Genomic DNA, 21,846 nt, shown 5'->3' with positions numbered 1-21,846 from the left:
CTTCTGAGGCCTCTCTCTTTGACTTGCAGATGGCTGACTTCTCACTGAGCCTTTGAACACATACACCCTTGGTGACTCTCTTTGTGTCCTATTCACCTTTCTTAAGACACCAGTCAGATTGGATTAGGGCCCACTCTAATAGCCTCACTTTTACCTTACCTCTTTAAAGGCACTGTTTCAAAATACACTCACATTCTGAGGCACTAGGGCTTAGAGATTCAACATACTACTTTTTGTCGTAATTCAGCCCATTTTATATATAGCATCAGCTGGAAAGCACAAATTGACAAAATGAAACAATAAAGCAACTAAGATATTGTTTGTTCTCTTATAAAAATAGCAACAGTGATAAGATAATCTTCCAAATCTGAACAAAGAGATAAATATGGCCCTTTTTCACTCCAAAGACAACCAAGAAGCTGCTCAAGCCAGAGCATTACTCTTCTTCTTGCAAGTGCCTGATGCCTCTCCAAAGATGTTCATGCCTCATAAATGAGAAGTGGACAGAACATGAGCTTTCATGTCAAGTGAGTTTTCTGTAAGTCCCAGCTCTCTTACCAGGGAACACCTTGGGCAAGTAACTTAGCATCTCTGGGTCTCAATTCCCTCATTTGAAAAATAATGCTCTCATCCACTCTACCTCCCTCCTTCCAAGGTGAATGGGGATCAAATTAGCAAAAGCTACCTTGGGGCTGTGAGATTGGGAGACTTGAACTTGTGTCTGATCTTGAATCTTGGTGATCAAGGCATAGTTTCATAGCAAAGGATAAATGGATATCCAATATTTCTGGAACATGAAACTAAGTTTGAGGAAACAAATTATAAGAAATCAGAACTTGAGCAATACAGAATATTAAATGAGTCTGGGAACTGTCTATAAATTTGAGAGAAATGTAAAAGACAGCAAATAAATGCCATTTTCTTCCGTGTTTCATTACATAAAGGATTTGAGAGATGGTAAATAAATACAACAAAATGGGAACATACAAATAACAAATTTAAAATAATCAAAATAACTAATGACTTAAATGAAATAGCCAAAAGTATAGGAAATTGGGCTACAGCTAGATGGGCTGTGAGGTTGTATATCTGAAGCATAAATTTGTTTTGCTTATGATATTCCTAGGATGTAAGGCAAAACAGGGAACGTTATTATGGGTTCACATGACACTCACTTCATGAAGGAATAGAGTTCACTTTTTTTTTCTTATGGCAGCAAAGTTTTGCCAAGTGCAATGTTCCAGAAAAAATTTCTAGTGCAGGATGGTTTATGGGTCAGTGTTGGTATCCTGACCAATCACTAAATCTTCAGAAGAGGGGAGATTAACAGAAAGACAGAGGTCTGAACCCAACCTCCAGAGATTTTAGTTCAGTAGATCTGGGTAACACGTTCGTACTTAATATTTTTCAAAGTCTTTCTCAATCTATCTGATCATTAGCCGGGTTTGAAAAGTATTGATGTAGGGTATATTCAGGTGACTTAGGTTGGGTTTCCCCAAAAAGTGGGCAATGAGATGAAATTTGAATGCAAAGAGTTTATTTAGGAAGTGTTTCCCAAAAGTTTATTTGGGAAACATCAAAAGGGAAGTAGAAAAGTGAGACAAGGGAAGAAAGACAGCAAAAAATTCGTGCCTTACAAAGCCCATTATTTTGATGTATGAGTTGAGCTTCATTCTTCTGGGGAAACTCTGCAACATGGGGTAGAATATATGCTTCCCAGAGTGAGGGGTCTGGGTGTTTATACACCAAGTTCTTACTAGTCATTGGCTGACAATTGCACCTTGAAGGTGCAACTCGCCAGCATTCCAAACCTGCTATGTAAGTGGCAAAATATGCCATGGTGACCACAGAAAACCCTCAGGCAAGTGGATGCAGGAGGTGCCAGTTAGAATTTGGCTGGTGTACATGCAAATGGTAAGACTGAAGGCAGATGTGGCTGCCAGTGACACCACCCTCCCCAACATCCCCACCATCCCAGGAGCAACCTGAAAATAAAAGTCATCATCCCCATGATTGAAAACTATATGTACATCTGCCCCATCCTGGAGCCTGGTTTACTTAAGTGTATATGGGATTTCAGAGCTGGCTGGGCCTAAAGGGATGGGTATAAAAAAGGGATAAACCACTGTGATCCCCAAACACCAAGCTCTGCTAACTAGCTGAGTGAGCTAAGACTTGCTTTGTTCTTTAGAACCTTACTTCCCTCTTGTGCAAATTAAGAAAAATGTCTTTCCCTATCCTCCTCCACTTATCAAGAGTCTTAAGATGAGACTTCATAAAATGAAAGGATGCGGAATAACTAGGCAATGTGACACTGGTGGAGCAAAGGGCTTTGCAGATAGCTACCTGGCTCTGCTCTTGCAGGATGCTTTCTAAGTTTTCGTTTCCTCATCTGCAAAATGAGAAAAATGATAGTATCTACTCGATAATAAATGTTGTGAGAACTAGGGAAGATGGGAACAGAATCTTGCACTATGCCAAGTAAATGATAACCATTGTTAGGGAAAAGTGGAATTGTTTGATAAGAGATTCTTTATCTGTGACTTATGCACAGGATTCTTCAGTTCATGTGAATATAAAAAAGTCTTGTTAATGGTGAAGTGCTGAAAATGTCAGTTTAAGTCAGTCCTGTTTGTCCCCCTAAAGACTTACTCCAGGCAATACTTTTTCGAGATTTTCTTCTTCCTTTCTCACATCGCATTTGCCTCTTGTCAGTTGGCTCCTGAGAGAGCCCAAGAACTGGCAGGGCTGTCTGTGGGAATGAAAGACTTTGAGAGAAGACCAGCATCTTTCAGACATTTTCCTTCAGAAGAAATGCAGACAATCCCAAGGAAGCCGGCTTTCTGTGAATTAACCTCATCCTACTCCCCATGGGTCATTTTCTTTGGAAATCTATTCAACAGTTGATGAGATTAGCACAACAGATTGCTTGTTGGTTCTCAGACCAACAGCCAGATTTCAGATTGCCTTTTGTTTTACAAACTCTTCTTTGTAAGAAAATAAAAATAAAAAGAATAAAACAAAAAACATGAGGTTTTGATTCTAACCCCAGAGAGACCTACAATATATTCGTTTCAGGCCTAGCTTTTGAGGTCAGATCCAGAGAACTCCTGCCATTTGGATGCCTGGACATCCATAGGGAAAGAAAGCAAATACATTGATTCTTGTTTGAAAATGGTGAGCAAAATGCAGAACATTTTCCAGCCAAAGAAGAAACACAACTTATGAAATTGATCAACTCAATTGCCACTAGTGAGTGACAAGTGTAAATGTTTGCACTGAACTTGGAGACAGCCTTAAAAATATATCTAGTAATTTCCCCAGAAACACGAAACTTAGGCCATCCCTAGGCCAAATTTGGCAAGTACGCTTTGTTTTCAATGTTTCCAACATCTGTTTTCCTGATGTTTTCACAACTCAATTCCATGTTACCCCAATGTGCACGCAGACACACACACACACTCACACACACATGCACACATGCATGCACACGTGCATGGTTCCTAAGTGATCCTCACTAGCTTCTGGTTCTTTTCTTATTGAGGAGATTATAGCCATAAAACTAGTGACTTTCCTTTTTAGTGTCCTCCACCAATGAAACCATGAGACTCTATGTTCACCTTGTGGCCTCTACCGCATAATTTCCCTGAGTTGAATGAAAAAGTCTTTTAGACCTTGGGGAGTGGCCCTGGCTGGGGATATGTAGCCCACTAAGTCATATGGCACATTTGGGACCATCCGTATCATGAGTGTGGGCAAATGTGGATGAGGAATGCAGATCTTCCTTTTTGTGTGAATTCAGATTCACCTATTTGGACTTCGGAATGAGCTGGACAGGACATTTATAAATGTGTGGTAATTGAGATTGCCTCTGGTTTGCTCTGTATGGGTCAGACCCAATCAGCTTGACAGATGAGTGATATCACTTTGGGAAGTCAAGCTAACAAGGGCTCTGGAAATGGAGAAGGGCATCATTTATGGACAGTCATTCTCCTCATGCCAAGGAGGGATGCACTCAATCACTTGTGGTTTATGTTGTTACTCAAGGAAACAAATGCTAATCAATTCTCCCTCTCCAGCAACTTGCACCAGGATCATTTTCTCCACCTCTCCACTGGGAAACCAGGTCATGCTCAACATGGAACATGTTATCTGGGGGCTCTTTTAAAAGGCAAACTGATCTCCTCATCCTATCTTGAAAGAACAAGAGGGCTTTTGGAATCATAAATATTCTTTACAGTGACTCTGTGACAATGTGGGAGCCTTACATGCCTTTCGAATCCTCAAGGAAACTTGCTGATGGCCAGTGACATTTTCATGGTGTATGTTGTTGTGTTGTTTATCAAGAGAGGAAATTAGTGTCCTTTAAGGGACACTGGTTGGGGAACATGAGGACACAGTGCTAATCTGCAGGCCTGCAAGAGTTTCAATTTCAACACCTGTAAATTAAGTAGGCAAGCTCATCCCTAAGACTCTCCCAGCCCTAACAATCTAGGCATTCACCTAGCTGTAGTAACAAAGACATTTAATTAAGCAGAATTTTCCACTTCCTAACTCTGCCGATAGATGAGAGAACTTACTATATGAATTGAAAGTATTAAACCAATAAGGAAAACCTACCCACATCCGAGGCTGCCTTATGTTTGTTGATGTCAGGACAAGAATTATTGTGAAGAATCAGAGAAGGACGTTAAAAAAGAACAATGCGTACCTGGCAGATTTTGTATATCATTGCATTACAATTTGCCAAAGTGTTCTTGAAAGTTAAATCTTCCATTACATAACTTTTCATCACTTTGTTAAAAATGTTCCAGTTGGGTTGGCATGTTTTATGATTTTCCTTGCTTCAAAGATAAGCACATTGTCAAAGATTAGACTAAAATTCCGAGGTATTTCTGAATTTAAAAGGTTGGGGTTAAGAAACAGATGCCAAAACAGGAGGCTGAGAAAAGCTGTTATTTAAAATGTTTAGAAGGTAAGATATAGGTAAGATACTATGTGTCTTGAGTTGATAGTTAATTTCAAAAATCTTACAGTCCCCAAATAGGTAGCTCTCCATCTGCAAAGGTTTGGAAAATTAAGGGTCAAGCTGGGATCAAAACTGAAGCATACATGTTGGGCCTTTATTTGTGCAGACTTGAGTCTTAGTTCCTTTCACTCATTGGCAGCATATACTGTTGGCCTTGGGGGACAGAGCATTCCCACAAGCTGGCAGGAAGAGCATTTCCTCTCAATTCTGATCATAAATGGGTGCCATAGCCTGGTATTTATTTTAAAATAATGAAACAAACAAAAGAATTAATTTTCTCCTCCAGTGGCTTATACCTGATTCATGGCAACCGAACTTAAAGGTTCTTTTTAAACAAAAACAAAAAAGTACTTGAGGCACTGTTAACTAAAAATCTACACATATAATTCAGGCAGGGGCATTATTAACCTATGACACATCTCTCAGCTCTGTGTATATGGAGAATTTCAAAGTAAATATGTGGAAATTTAACTTTCCTGCATCTGAACAAGGATATGACTATACTTACAATCCTTTTCAGGGATTTTTGCTTCACAAGTGCTTTTACTTGAATAATACAATTGACCATTGGGAAAATAAGCTCTCATTAGTGAGGACACAAAGATTATTTTGGAAGAAGCAGCCTGGAATGGATTATCTGATTTGTGAAAGCTTTTCTAAAATGAATGCGACTCATATACTCAAATAAATACAGTTAATTTACTTTTTTAAAGGGTTGTCTTAGCAAAGGTTTGATTTTCCTATTCTGTAGGAAAAAATATGTGTATTTCAGTTCAGTTGGGTATCTTTCTAGAGTACCTGCAGAGATATATTATAGTATTGCCCTCCAGGGGGCGATAAATCTTCAACAAAGCTTCAATCTCACTGGGAAGGTGAATTCTCAATTCAGTTAGTAAAAGCAGACATTCTGGCTTCCTTCTTGCTGGGATGCAGGAATTCTCGGGCCTGTATCCTGAATTTTACATCGAGGAGTTACCCCAGGTTTCTAGACTAGATATAACACTTTTAGCAAGTCTGGTGGGGTTGGGGTGAAAAGCTCATGGCCCTGGGGTGTGTACTATGAGCAGAGCCTGGCCGCAGTACTCTGCATGCCTCGCCACAGGTCCTGGATTAGCTGACCCTGATTGTCCCTTACAATAAATAAACATTTAAAGATACTATTGCTACCTAGGACCTCTAGGGCTTTCTGAGAGCAGAAATATTAGGCCCAAAGATACCCTAACTTGGGTTGGAGAAGGCTAAGTGTCTCAAAATGGCAGAGGTTCCCTCTTCCCTACATAAATCTCACAAAGGGCTATTTTTGTGGTATTAAAAAAATAAAACCATCACATAGGAGACTGCAGAACTATAGGTCTGAGGAATCAGCAACTTTAGGTAGGAAAGTTGATGAGCATAAGGCAGCACAGTGGATAAATGGTTCATAGCTTCTGGAGTTGACAGACTGGGTTTCAATGCCTGCTATTCTTACAAACTCTGTATTAATTACTTAACTCCTGTGTCTCTGACTCTCATTCACAAAAGACTATCTCATAGGGGAGTTTGCAAGGATTCATTAAGATACTCCAAAGAAAGTACTTGTTGCATAGTAAGTGTTCCATAAGTGCCATCAGTTCTACTATTCCTTAGTCTGGAACTGAGATCTCTACTATATAGTTCCAGCCTTGTTTCTCACTTCTTTGCACAGACTCCTTCATCCCAAATACCTCCCTATATGATATCCCTCTGCTCCCTCTGCTTCTTCTATCTTCCTTGTCTACATCATCACCTTATGAGATCCCACCCAAGTTTTAAGGATTATCTGTAATGGTACCTTAAAACCAATAACTTCCACACAATTCCCTACATCCAAGAACCAAATGTGCTTTCTCCTATCTCTGGCCAATGACAAGGACACAATATCTTGATTGTATGACAGATGCCCAGGAGTATATATTTTTTAAAACTCATAGAACTGTGTACCTAATCTAAGAAAATTATAACTATAAACCAACTCCGTAGGAATTTAATGTGAAGACCTGTCTTTGGAGACAGAAAGATTTGATTCAAATTTAAGTTCTAAGACTTTCTACCTGGTAAATCAATGAAGCTCTCTTACTTGAAGTTTTTCCCTATGTAAATAGAGCAGTTGTCACTTTCTTCTCTTGTTGGGAGAGTTTAAAGACACAATAATAACATAAAAATGCCTCTCACAGTGCTTGCACCCAGTTGATGCTACATGATTACAAGGACCTTCCTCCCTAGCATAACCATTTCTACATTTGTCAAACATGCCCCAGTCCGCCAGAAAGTAGTCTTGAGGACAGGCTATGTGCTGTCTTTTTCTTTTCCATTTTGTCCAGCATAGCGCAAAGGTACAATAAGTATTTGGATTCAATAGCTAATTATATCTATTTTTGAAGAGTAAATGCCAAAAGGCATCCTGACTTAAGCCTCTAAAGGATGCCACACTTGTGTATAACCACCTAGTAAAGTTCAGTATTTTAGAGTCTGACAGATACTTAACTCAGCCAATAATTCAGCTATGGCTCCCCAGTGTACAGTAGGGCTTAATAACACATTTTTTCATTGTGATAGTTCTTTGAGTTCATAAAGGTTGTCTGTTTTTCTTTAGAGCAAGTAGAATGACTATACTGTTTTCTTGACCAATAAGTCACTCTGTTTTCCATGGTTCAAAGTTAAGCTTTTATTTGGTTTTAAATTAAAAAAATAAATTTCATTATTAAATAGTGAGATGGATCTAACTAATGTTCAGATAGTAGCTTACTCAGAAATATACCACCGGGGGTACAGTTAAGGGGTGGATCACCTAAACTAAAATTATTTGTTATGTTGTAGTGTTTGTTAAAAGTTCAGCAGTGGCATAATTCAAAAGAAATTGAAATACAAAGTTTTAAATGTTTACAATGGATGGGAGAAGTAAACCACTTATTTCTACTGCAATCGCAAACTACTTTCTTTCTCAATGCCAGTCAGTTTGGACACTATACCACAGTGCTAATATCATCAGGTTCATCTGCTTTCTTTTGCCTGCTTGGCAGGGATTTCAAGTATTCGAGGTGTCTCCGGGCATCCTCCTGATTTTGCCTCACATAATATACCACATATGAGATCACCATGGTGAACCAGCCAAACATGGTGACCAGCATGGCATAATCGGTAGTTTTTTTAGGGAGGTTACAAAGGTCAGCATCGTTGGCAGCATTGAGGAATGGTCTGCCAGCATGTTCATCCAACACGGATGTTTTACATATCACATTGTGGGCTGTCTCATGATTGGATGCCATGCTCCTCAGAACTTGCTGTAGAGTACAGTCGCAGTGCCAGGGGTTGTTGGCAATTCTGGCCCTGGCCTTCAGGTTATTGAAGGCATTTTTGTGCACACTTTGAATCCGATTGTCGGACAAGTCCAGAGTCTGCAAGGTTTCAGCCACTCCTTTGAAGGCATGCTCATCGATAAACTCAATGCCATTTTTGGACAGGTTGAGAACTCTCAGTTGATGGAGGTCCTTAAAAATTTCATTGGGAATAGATGTGATCTGATTGGAGTCCAGATACAGTAAGACTGTTTCAGGAGGAAGATCTCTAGGTATTTCCTTGAGATTTGCATTGCTACAGGTGACATTTAAACCCCCAGAGGAAGAACAAAGACAGCCCTTGGGACACATACTGGCAGAATGAAAGCACAGTATCATAAGAACAAAACTTTGTAGGAGGAGACACATGGAGAGGGAACGGGTTAACCACAGGTCTACCAGATTCATGCTGGAATGTCAGCATAATCACGAGCCCATTCCTCATTTACTCCAACAAGTGTGGTAATGGTTCCAGCCCTGTCCACACTATTGATTTCCTTCTTGCGTGGTTCAAAAGGCTGCAGCTAACACATGTGTCTCTTCATTATTTCTGTCCTTGCTTGGGCACCTAAAGGAAAGGGAAACAGATGCAATTAGCTCCTTTGCAAAGGGAGGTACATTGTAATTAAAGGTGCTCTCAGGTGTCTGGCATTCTATGTGGGTAGGGGGTTAGGTTATGCAGGTAATTTCCATCAATGCCACTAGGAATTCTCTGTGAAATGGGAGTCTCCTGTTCAAATCCCAAGTGCTGGGGGAGAGAACTGTCAATATATGAAAATACTTCTGAATTCTGTTGCCTGGTTTTCAGTTGGATAGAATGAGAACAAACACTCCCTATTTCTCTGCTGATCTCCACATCTTGGACCCCTTCTAATTCTACAGAAATAAAATTTAATTACGCCGCTCACCCTTTCTGAGACAACAGATGCATTAATGCAATTTAGTCCTGCACTTGGGCAGCAATGAGAAATAATACCAATATTTCATGGTTAATGACTATAGACAGGGATATCTGTCATGGCTTTTGAATGGATGCCCAATTTGGAATATTGTCTCTAAAGAAACATCTTACTTGAATTAAGAAAAGAATAAATGCATTCCAACCTTCACAACAAAATATTGCTAGAGGCTGACAACCAAGAACCTCCAGGATAGTTGCCTTCCTTGTGACCTCTTAAAATTACATTATACCTGGGAGGATGCTTTTAACTGAATTTCCAGAGGATCCTCTCTCTCTTTTCTAAGGACCATATCCCCATCCCAATAAATGCTTAAATATGACACACACCTATAAGACTTTTTTATATAACAAGAGAATTAAGAAATACTGGCTTTGAAAACTTTCCCAATAAACTTCACTCTCTATGTGTTGCATATATATACTGTTAGTGTTGGCAGAGGCCACAGAAATTGCAAAATTAAGTGATATGAACAAAGTTATGAAACTTACTCGACAGCAGAGAGCAGAGATAAGAATATAAGTTAACTCTCAAAATTACCCTTTAATATAGAGAGGAAAGCACACATCTTTGGGACCAGTTCACAGAGGAGACAAGTGGATCCCAGAGAGATGAGGTTTCTTGCACAAGGTCAAACAGATTGAGATGTAGAGACAGGACTCAAGCCAAAGTCTTTGTTCTGACTCATTAATATCAAAACCCTTTCCACTATCCACACACTCTCTTCCAATCTCATCTGCTCTATAAATATTTAGCAAGCATTGCTTATTGTGATTTATGATGCTGTTATGTTGCAGCCCTATCTTTTATGCTATGAATACTGTGCCAAGTTGAGGACCCCATGGAGCTCAAGTGAGGGGTCCCTCTGCATTTCAAAGGGAACCCATGCCTGACTGAGAAGATTCCTTCCCAGGATCTGAGAAACAAGAAGAGCATTCACTCCTCTTACAGCAGTGAACAACACACAACTTTCTGCATGAGCAACTAATGACTTTCTGAAAACTTATCTTTTATGAAGATCCCAGATGGATAAATACAGAGAGAAATGACTCCAAATGTTACCGAACTCACAGAAGAGAAGATTAATGATTAATGTGAGCTGAAAACATAATGATCTGGATTGTTAATCATGGAAAACATGAGATTAGCAACAGCAGAATGCAGTGGATGTGCTTTTGGAAAACTGAGTCCCTTAAATACCAGAGAATGCTAAAGAGAGACCCTAAGCTTACTAAGCCCTCTGTCACCAGAGCATTTCATTGGCAATGAAAGTATCCTCCCTTTCATGTTTCCCTTCAAAACTGTCTTGCATAGCACTTGGGGACTATAGGAATCTAGATGGGAAAGAAAAAAAATAAACAGGTGTGAAAGGGAAGAGAGAAGACAGAGGAGTAGAAGGACAAGGCAATGAATTCTAGGAAAGGGGCATGAGAAAAACACAGGAGATAGAAGAAATTAATGTAATTGAAGAAAATAAAGGGAGTCCACATCAACCAAGTGATTCCACTGAGTATGTGCAACCAGCCTAAAACATGCTGAAAGATGAGAAGCCGTTTCTGGAGGACACTTCATATTTCTCTTGGGATTCATTAAAGGAGTTTGGTGTAGTAAAGTGTTCTCTATTCAGAGTACAAGCTCCACGAGGACAGAGACTTGTTTCTGCCTCTTGCAGAGACAACAGTAAGCAATTAAAAAGTAGAAAGTACACTGAGTTTGCATATCAGCTTTATTTGTTGTTTTATTTTATTTTGAGATGGAGTCTTGCTCTGTTGCCCAGACTGGAGAGCAATGGTGTGATCTCGGCTTACTGCAAATCTCCGCCTCCCGGGTTCCAGTAATTCTCCCGCCTCAGCCTCCCAAGTAGCTGGAACTACAGGCACATGCCACCATGTCCAGCTATTTTTTTTTTTTTTGTATTTTTAGCAGAGACAGGGTTTCACCATGTTGGCCAGGCTGATCTTGAACCCCTGACCTTAAGTGATCCACTTACCTTGGTCTCCCAGTGTGCTAGCATTACAGGTGTGAGCCACTGCATCGGGGCTGTATCCCAACTTTAATTCTTATTAGTAGTGGTGTTCTTGGGGATCTCATTTTCTTTATCTTTGTATAAAGATGATAAAAGCACCTAATTACAAGGTTGATTTGAGGGTTATATGAAGTAATCCATGTAAAGCACTTGGCACAGTATGAAATTGGTAGTAAAAGTTCAATGCTTCTTAGCCATAGTTACTATTATTATTATCGGATACATTCCCAACACCCAGCATAGTGCTTGGCATATCGTGAGGACTAAATAAATATCTTTTATATGAATAAAGCAACAAAATATTGAAGAGTCTAGCTATGCTTTTTATTCTCCATGGCAATTATTTTTATAAACATAAACATAAACAATGTTTATGTTTAAAATATGTTTAAATATTTTAAACATAAACATTGGTTCATCAAATGTCTACTGGTGTTACACGGCAACATAATGGACTTAGGAAAAGTCATATGTGTTTCAGGCTCCTAGGAGATGGAAAGAAGAATGGAACTCTTCCTCAGCAGGCTTCTTTACACTTATTCAGGGTTTCTCCAGAAGGATCAGTCCAATGGTCATGGTCACATATAAGAAATGTTTAGGACACAGGTTGAGTTCTCTACTCAGATTGCAATCTTTCTTGAGATGGAATCCATCATATCCCAAATGGTCTACCTGTGAACTGGATGTAATGCTTGTTAGGAGTATAAATACAGAGCACCCCTTGCTTTCAAAGAAGTTGGACTTGAACTGAGTATTTCATTTTCTCTCTATTATGTTTGATAAAAAGAGAATAAAGTCTTCTGGAATTGGCTATATTGCTGAGCCTCTGTGAGTCAGCCTCTACAGCCATCACCCCCAACCAGAATAAAGTGACAAAAGATGCAGGATGTAGACAGCTGAGCCCTGGGATGCTGCAGTGGTTTGAGTATGTGTGTCCTTCACATTTTCTGATGTCTAAATCTAATCCCCAGTGTGAAGATATTTGGAGGTGGGGTCTTTGAGAAGTGATTAGGTCATGAAAGCAGAGCCATCATGAATGGAGCTAGTGCCCTTATAAAAGAGGCCCCAGAGAATTCCTTCATCCCTTCTGCCATGTGAGGAAACAGAGAGAAGAGAGCCATCTATAAGCCAACAAACAGGACCTCACCAGAAACCAAATCTTCTGGCACCTTGATCTTGAGCTTTGCAGACTCCAGAACTGTAAGAAATAAATTTCTATTGCTTTAGCAGTGCAAATAGACTTAGACAGATGTCCAGGATGTAGACAACAAAGCCAAAGGCACCAAGTCAAGGTCATCTTCACCAGGGAGGATGGAAGAGCTGCTTTCCACTCCATGATACTGGTTCTGTAATTTCCAAAGGGATTATCAGTTTGACATTGCTTTATATTACTAGATAGGTCAACAATGCCTGTTGGAAAAAGAAGATATGAGGATATGCGCCTCAGAGAAAAAGAGGTGGATATTCTTCTGACATTGGTTATCATCATCCAGCAGAATACAGGGCTAAAAAGCTTGGAAGCCTAAAACTCCCTCCTGCTCTGACTGAATCACATCTATACACAAACCCCAAGCAGTAAACAAGCTATGCTGCTGGGCAAGAAGACTGCCTTCCTACTAACTTCAGAATGAGTGGTTAGAACATAAAGAAGGACCTGGGGTCACACTGGTAATGGCAAAACAACAACAGCAGTTACTGCCTGTCTTTCTGATAAGAATAAGATCTATTAAAGGGACGGACCAAGTTAAACAGCATCTTTCCTCCCTCCTAACTCCCCCTCTGCAAATCTTGACTCACTGGACTACCCTGTCCCCATCTACTCATTCCCTTTAACTATGTCTGGGTCAAGCAGGATGCCGTAATATTTCTGGATGTGGTGTTTAAGTATTCACTGCACCCCAAAGGAGAATTATTTTATCCAGACTCATATCTCGCTCGTATTTTCTTGCCACCCAGGTTTCTGAGCATTAGCAGTTAATTCTGGGATTGGGTGGCAACCATCAAATACCATTTCCAGAAGAAAAAAAAACAGTGCATTTAACAGGGTGTTCATTCAGTGAGAAGACAGGCCATTCAGTGGCTGATTAACAACTGTCTTGCTGCTTATTTCTTTCTTTTCATCATTAAATGACAGGAACATTCAGAGATTCTAACACAAAAGCTTTTATTAACCCTTCTGAGACAACTAAATGTATCAATTCACAGAGAAATGCCAGATACACCAGTTTCTTCCAATTATAGTCTATGCAACTCTATTACCAAACAGGAGAATTTGATTAAAAAGGAAATAGATAGCAAAACAGGAAGGGCTTTTAATTTAAAACATAAAATTCAGATCAAGGGGAAAAAACCCTCATACATTTAATTATTTTAAATTTAAAACTTCTCCATGGCAAAAAGTTAAGGTTATAAACAAAGTCAAAGAACAAATGACAAAACAAAAGGTTGATTATTTTAATACACAAAAAATCCTTTCAAAAGAATAATAAACTAATCTAATTTAAAAAATGGAGAGCTGAGCTGGGTGCAACAGTACACACTTATAGTCCCTGCTACTTATGAGGTTGAGGTGCAAGGATTATTTGAGCCCAGAAGTTTGAGTCCAGCCAGGGCAACATAGCAAGACCCTGTCTCTAAATATAAAAATAAAAAAAAAGAAAGAAAAAAAAGCAGAAAAGAAAAATGATGGGAAATAATATATATAAATGGCAATGCATATGATGTATACAAAATAAACTATATGAAAAGATTCTTGATTTCACTGACAGTACAATAAATTCAGGTTAAAGTACTTATCATCTAGATTAAAATTAGGCATAGTATTTAGTGTCAATAAACATGTTAAGAACAAAGCGTTCTCAAACACTTGACAAGAGGATAGATTGGTGCACTCTTGTTATATAAGCAATTTGGGACTATCTATCAAAAATTTAAAATTGAAGAATAAGCTATTGATGATATAAAGATGTCCAAAGATTACCCTAAAGAGCAGCTTAATAAAAAAGCAAATACTTATAATATAATCACATTTGTGTAGATTTTTTAAAGAAGATAAATATGCAAATATAAATATGTAATTAATATGTTTACATATGTATAGATCACTTCCAAAAGGATATGTCAGAAACTATTAGTAATGGTTAACCCCAAGTGACTAGTGGAACTGACGGGCTGCCAGGGGGAGACGAGGAATTGCCTTTCTATTTTATATTCTTTTGTATGGTTTTAATTCCTTATGGTATAAACGTATATTTTATTTTATAGTAAATATTTAAAATATAATGCAAAAGGACTAGGATTAGCCAAAAAATGAACCCAAATTTAATGCCTCAGAAAGCAACTATTCAGTGCATGAAAGAGTTGAACAATGGTGGTCAAGATGGCAAAGGCAAATGAAAGAACAATGAATTATTAAAAGCAGTACATGTTTCATGATGAGAGACTGAATATACAAACGGACAGTAGCCACACCATGTACAAAAATAGATTTCTGATGCACAATCTGCAGCAACCAGACCAGGAAACCAAACCACAATCTCTGTAGCAAACAACCCAAATCATCCAAGAAGCTGATTATTAACTGATAATTTTCCTAAATGTTGACCCTGCTTCCAACTTAGGACCAATTCAAGAACACCAGATATGCACCCCTAACCAATCACGTATGCTGCCCTGCTTCTAGTTAGCCCACCTCCAGCTTTCCCATGTCAACAGCCTTCAATCAGAACTCACCTGAAGCCTTCCTTTTTTCTCACTATAATGCTTTTACACTCCTGTGCCAGCCTTTGAGTCTGTCTGCCAAATGCAAGGTATGGTGGTTGCCTCTTTTGCTATAGAAAGCTCTGAATGAATAGCATTTGTTTATTCTCATTTGGGTGGTTTTTGTTTATTTTCACAAAACCTAAAGTTTGAGTACTTGATATCTTTAATGCAGTATTTCCAAAATTAGTTTTATTGACTATCATAGAGCTTAGATATGATTTATTTATATGATCAGGTTATCTACAAAATAAGTATTGGTTGCATAAACCATCAATACGTCTAATTCCTGTGTATTTGTGATTAAAATTATTAGGAAAAGAGAGTTGGGACCTGGTTAATTCAAGCGAATAAACTGCATAGGTAATTTTTCCACTGCTGGTCTTTGGGATCATGTTTGGAGATAATAACTTCTTCATTCACATCTTTAGCACTGAGTTCTGTCATGGACTTTAGTTCTCCATTTCCATTCTCAACTGTCTACTACAGGAAGAGTTCCTCAGGGCCTCAAACTTTGCATACCCAAAAGCAAAATCATAATTTTACACTCAGCTTTACCCAACAACTTCTGCCTCCACTGTAGACCACATTTTCTTCCATCCCGATTTCTTGAAGTTTTTATTTCCATTCTCCATTCCACCTGTCCCTTGCTTTGCATTCTCATGGCCTCTTTCCTAATTCAGATCTCCAACATCCTGTTCTGAAAGAGCAAAAGTCTCCTTCCTGAATTGTTGGTGTCCAGTCTCTCTGCTTCCATTCTTCTAACGTCAGGTTAAAGTAACACTCTTAACCACATCATCCTGCAGGTCACAAAAGCCCTAATGACCCCCCATGGTTCATAACAATCTCCTTTTACATTTGTATCTCCCGCCATGTTTTCTTACACAGACACAGAAACATGAACTCAACAAATAGCTCAATGAGGAGAAAACTGATGATGAATGGCACTTCATTCCACAGATACGAAATTCATCATAAACCAATCCAACTGAAGATCTCTACACTGTAGAATAGCTTTCCTGATTTAAAATCCAATTATAAAGATCTGGCCCATGAGTCATTTAGGTGGCCCATTAATAACAACAGCTGTGATCATTTAGTCAAGGATATGAACTGACAAGGCAGACAGATGCATGAAGAACAGAGAATATTTTCATTTAAAAGGAGGATAATCTGGTAGCAGATCCAGAACTGTTTAAGGCGAGGAACTCTTGCAATCTGCAAACTCTCCCTTCTCTAATATCCCAGCCTCTACTATATTATTTACTGTTTTCTACTTCATATTAAAGATATCACTTTACCTTCTCTACTGCTAGACCATGAGGTTCCAATAGGTGGGGTCAGTGTCTTACCCATTTTACATTCTCACATTGCCCATGGTAAGAATTTAATAAACATTTATTGAAATGAATTATAATCCATTCTCATTTCATTGTAACACAGCTATCATTTGATGACATTTATTACACATCAGGTATTTGTTAAATGATGAACTCATCTAGCAGGATGGTAAAACTGAAATTCTGACAAGGTTCTTGGTTAAATGAATGTAGAGTTAAAAAGTTACCATATAACTTTTTTTGGAATTAAGGGGTTAAGTTACCATATAAAGCTTGGCTGACACATGTTCTGTGAGTCAACGTGTCCTTGCCCACTTTGAAAGTAAAAAGGTCAAGAGGTACCTATCTTGTCACCTTCCCAAGGAAAAGAGAAAGTTTATTACCTGACCCCTGGAGTTGGGAGGCAGAGTGTCTTGGAAAAAGAACCAGGTTAACCTGTTGTTTGGAGATGCAGTTGGGTGATGTTTCGATGTTGGGGTGAGCCTACACTCCCAGAGTTTGTCAATAAGGGATGGGAAACTATTTCCTATAGGTCAAATGAGGTCACTAGAGGGGAAGAGATTTTCAAGGAGCAAGCATCTAGAGTCCTATTTCACTGTCCCATAAGATTCCTTCGTAGAACAGAAGGACTCCAGCAACACAAAACTGTAGCGTAGACACTTAGATTTTCAGCAAGTGGCCACCTGAAATGAATCCACTGTCAGAGTCAGGGTAGCCACATGGCGGGAGAGCATGAAAGCCTCAGGAGAAAGAGACCTGAATCCTCTCATCCTATTAATTCTACCTCCTGAGCAGCTGCCACCCAGTCATGCTCACCTCGGGGTGGGGTGGAATGGAAGGCAGAGAAGAGAAATCAAGCCACTTACTAAATCGTCTTTCCCTTTGAGCCTGAAACAAAGGGAAGGGGAGAACAGTTAAATAATAAATGAAATTCAGGGTTTTTAAAATCTCTTAAACTAGACATTTAAATTATCATTTTTAATTTTTATTTTGGTTTAAATTAACTGAGTTTGTAACTTAAAATAATATTAGGACAATCTATTATCTAGGGGTAAGTACAACATTATGGGGCTTACTAATCTGCATTCAGAGACTAGAAGAGAATGATCAAGAGGATAGAAATTAAAGGAACAGTAGATGCAAGAAGGAAAGTTTCATTTTATGCTGGTTACGCATGTATCACCTCACCACAATTCTCACAAAACCCCTGAAAGGTAGCAATTGCAACCCTTGTACAGATGAACAAATTGAGGCTTAAAGAGGTTATATAATCCATTTATGGTAACAAGTGCTAAATTACACAGGCAAGAGCTTAACTGAAGTCCTTTGGCTTCCAGAGCACGTGTGATCAAACATGGCACCATACACCATTTTACAGCTAAACTATACTTTTTTCCTCCAAACTGACTCCACTAAGATAGGAAACAAGGACCAAGATGGATTTTTAAATTAAAGGAAGTATACTTCCAAGTCAAAAGCTCTAAAATTATCCATTTGCCTTACATTTGTGAACTACTTTAGAAGCTTGTGGGGCAAGTTCACATGCATGCTCTCATTTGATTATCTCTAAACAGCGCTGTCAAATACACATAGTGGACATTATTAGTCTCTATGTTAATACAGTAGAGGAACTCATAAAATGGAGACTCCTCAAAGCCACACAGCTGGTTAGCAGAAGGAAAGAACCTGCATCTCAGATATCCCCCAGAACAGGTCTCATTTAACATGCGTTGGTTTCTATATCTCTTTTCCTGGCTACTTTTTTATATGAATGTCTATAAACACAAATGCTGAGTTTCAAATGCCTAACCAGCCCTCTGTGACCTCTTTCTGCCAAAGTTGGGAAAATCAAAGAGGGAGACAACCCCTTCTCCTGTTAGAATTTCTTAAAGGCCACTCTGATATAAAACTTTTATCAAAATCACACGAAATCCATTTGTTCTAGATCTCAGTCAGTTAAGGCACTGCTTTTCCACTTTTGAAATCTATTTCACAAGATAAATCTTCAAGCAAACCCTCAGTATGTTGGGAAAGAACTGACTCTTCTGAACACATTAACTCCTTCCTACAAGATCTAGTGCTTATAGATCTTCAGAGTGGATTTAAAGTTTTTCCTATCAATGAATTCACTGGAAAAACAAACAAATACATTTTTTAAAACCCACTTTTTATGAACCCAGCATTTATCCCTCTGTGGGTACTGAGCACAGCATAAAGATACCACGATGTCTCTGCTAACATGCATATTTATTATGCAACATGCTGCAAGTTTGTAGGGAGATTGAGTGGGAATCTATCCATCTTGGTTTCTTTCTGTTTCTCTACTATTATTTCACAGCAAGTGCTTATGACATTTACAACGTGAGAGCTTTGCAAACTTTTAACATCTAATCTACATAAATGTAGGCTCTCCAAGATTCACCAGAGTCCAGGATAACTTGAAAGCTTCCTTTAGAAAGCCCTTACTTATGCTGAATTCAGTTGTACTTCTGAGTAGGATGAGTGTCACAATTTTTTTTTAAACATATCCTGCTTAACCCTGCATTATCCTTCTTACACAAGATGCTGTAATAATATTCACTGGGTTGGTGGGAAAAACACAGGATTGAGATCCAAAATGAAGACTCAGAAACTGGATTCAAACCTCAGCTTCCCAAGGAAGGAATTTCAGGAATTTAGCACAACATTCGTACTTCCATCCCTTAGTTGCCCTAGGACTATCATCAATAATATCCACCTCAATGATCTCACAGTTACAAGGAGACAATAAAATATATGTGAAATGTGCTTCAAAAACTGTCAATGACCATTCAAAGATGATTAGGTTTAACTTTTAATTATTTTCCTAAAATATAAGATCATTCTGTTTTGAGGGTTTCACATTTCTTTTTCTTAAGTATAACCAATTAGGAAATGATTCTCACATCACATACAATATTCATGCCAATATATATTTAACCCAAATCTAATCAAGAGGAAGGCATCAGACCAATTCACAACTTGAGGTATTTTACTAATCTGGACTTTTTGAAATTTCACTGAAGAAAAACAAGAAAAACAAAAAGCAAAAATAAAAAGAAAGAAAAAAAATTACAATAAAACACAGGCTTTAGAACTGTTCTAGATTAAAGAGAAGAGATGTCGCAAACTGAAGACAATGCAAGAGATCAACTTCTGGATTTAAAGGAAATCCTAGAAAGGGACATTATTGGAACAACTGGGGGAAATTTGAGTGTACACTGTATGTAAGGTATTATTGCATCAAATTTACACATCTTGAAATTTATCCTGATATGAGTAGAATGGAGGCAGTTGTTGTTCTTAGGAGGCACATACTGAAGTATTTTGGGGTAAAGTGTCTTAACAACTGCAACTGTCAAATTATTCAGTGAAAACGAAATATATCTGCCTATACAGAGTGAGAAACAGTGGTGGAAAAAATTTAACAATTTTTAAAGGGAGAGTGATGGATATACAAGTGTTCATTGTACCAATTTTTCAAGTTGTCTTAACGTTTCAAATTTTTCAAATAAAAATTTGGGATGGGGAGATTCCACACCTTAAAATCAAGGGGAAGATTTGGTGATGCAAAAAAGTCTAAGGAATCCTAGATAGAGTAAGGCTTATCCCCTCAGAGTGACACAAAATAGAAACCCCAGGTGAAATGAGCAGTGATTCTCATCTGCAATTGCATTTCATGAACTCCAGGGCTCCATTTCACTGCCATATGAGACATGTGCAAGGTGCACTTGGTTTTAATTGGCCAATATGGCCACTAACTCATTGTATAGTTTCTCTATCCTAGTTTTCTCATCTGAACATGAGGGTAATAAAAGTTCCACCTCACAAGGGTGAGATGAGGATTAAATGAGATAACACATGTAAAACATTTAGATCTGTTGTTACAAGATACACTCTCAGTCAGAGTTACTACTACCACTCCTAGTACTACTGCCACCACCACCACCATCATCATCTTACACTGATGTCTGCTATGACAATGTGGAGCCTTCACCATCTTTTTTTTTTTTTTTTTTTTAATTCTTTGAGACGGAGTCTGGCTCTGTCACCCAGGCTGGAGTGCAGAGGCCTGATCTCAGCTCACTGCAAGCTCCGCCTCCCGGGTTCACGCCATTCTCCTGCCTCAGCCTCTGGAGTAGCTGGGACTACAGGTGCCCGCCACCACGCCCGGCTAATTTTTTGTAGTTTTAGTAGAGACGGGGTTTCACCGTGTTAGCCAGGATGGTCTCGATCTCCTGACCTCATGATCCGCCCGCCTTGGCCTCCCAAAGTGCTGGGATTACAGGCGTGAGCCACCGCGCCTGGCCGGAGCCTTCACCATCTTACACCTTGTCTTCTCTCTGCTATGACAATGTTTCTAAAGAGTCAATAATTTCATTTTACCACCTTTTTCATGTTATTCCAAGAGGGATCCACGTTCAGAGACACAGCTAAATCAGAATCATAGAATGGTAAAGAAAGTGAACCACATAATGAAGGAAGAGGATGAAGGGCATAATTCTGATGGTGGCTAACATTTTGTGGGCACCTTCTATGTACAAGGCACTGGGCCAAATGCTTTACTTCAAAAATAGAAAGAAATTTTGCTCCCATGATGCTTATACCTACAGTCTTTGAGTATCTGATTTAAATGCTAAAATGTGAGGGTTTGGGGGTGATATTTAGATGAGATTTTGTACTTTAAGTTGATGCTGTAATGAGTTGAGAATTTTGGAGGATGTCTGAATATGATTAATATATTTTGCATGGAGGATGGAGGTAAATCTTTGGGAATCAGAAGGTAGATTGTGATAAGCCAAAAAATGGTCCAAAAATATCTAAGTCCTGATCATTGGAACCTGTGAATGCTACCTTTTATGGAAAAAGAATCTTTGCAGATGTGATTAAATTAAGGATCTTGAGATGGAGAGATTATCCTGGATTATCTGGATGAGCCCTAAATGTAATTTTGAGTGTTCTTATCAAAAGGATGCAGAGGGAGATCTAACACAGAAGAAAAGGCAATGTAACAACTAAGGAAGGATTGAAGTGATATAGCCACAAGTCAAGAAGTGCTGACAAGCTACCAGAAGCTAAAAGTTGCAAGCAATGTATTGTCCTTTATAGCCTTTGCAGGTAGTGTTGCCTTACCCAAAAAATCGATTTTTTTGTCCATTGAAACTTATTTCAGACTCTACCTCCGGAACGATAAGAAAATAGATGTGTGTTATTTTTAGCCACCGAGATTGTGGCAATTTACTACAGAAGCTATAGGAAACTAATACAGTAGTAAATGGAGAATAGAACTTGAAATCAATTCCATCTGACTCCCCATTACGAGTTTTTGCTGCAACTAAGTACCTCGCTTAACTGAGTTTTC

At 38.7% G+C, this 21,846-nt stretch overlaps 1 protein-coding gene across 4 annotated transcripts in view; it reads right to left on the bottom strand.

The window, feature by feature from the left end:
* Positions 1-7,687: 7,687 nt before the first annotated feature.
* Positions 7,688-21,846, bottom strand: part of LRRC3B (leucine rich repeat containing 3B) — a 97,016-nt gene continuing 82,857 nt past the window's right edge. For 3 of the 4 annotated variants that reach the window (XM_011974815.1, XM_011974818.1, XM_011974819.1), the window contains exon 2: positions 7,688-8,950. In XM_011974815.1, the coding sequence (XP_011830205.1) occupies positions 8,011-8,790 (780 nt within the window). In that variant the 5' untranslated portion in view covers positions 8,791-8,950 and the 3' untranslated portion in view covers positions 7,688-8,010. Of the gene's footprint in view, positions 8,951-17,282; positions 17,355-21,846 lie in introns of all 4 variants that reach the window. The other variant, XM_011974817.1, reaches the window with a different exon arrangement.

This window comes from Mandrillus leucophaeus, unplaced genomic scaffold, assembly GCF_000951045.1.
Source record: "Mandrillus leucophaeus isolate KB7577 unplaced genomic scaffold, Mleu.le_1.0 Scaffold149, whole genome shotgun sequence".
NCBI classification, from domain to species: Eukaryota; Metazoa; Chordata; class Mammalia; order Primates; family Cercopithecidae; genus Mandrillus; species Mandrillus leucophaeus.
The sequence above is the reverse complement of the archived record's forward strand: the minus strand, read 5'-3'. Positions and strand labels throughout refer to the sequence as shown.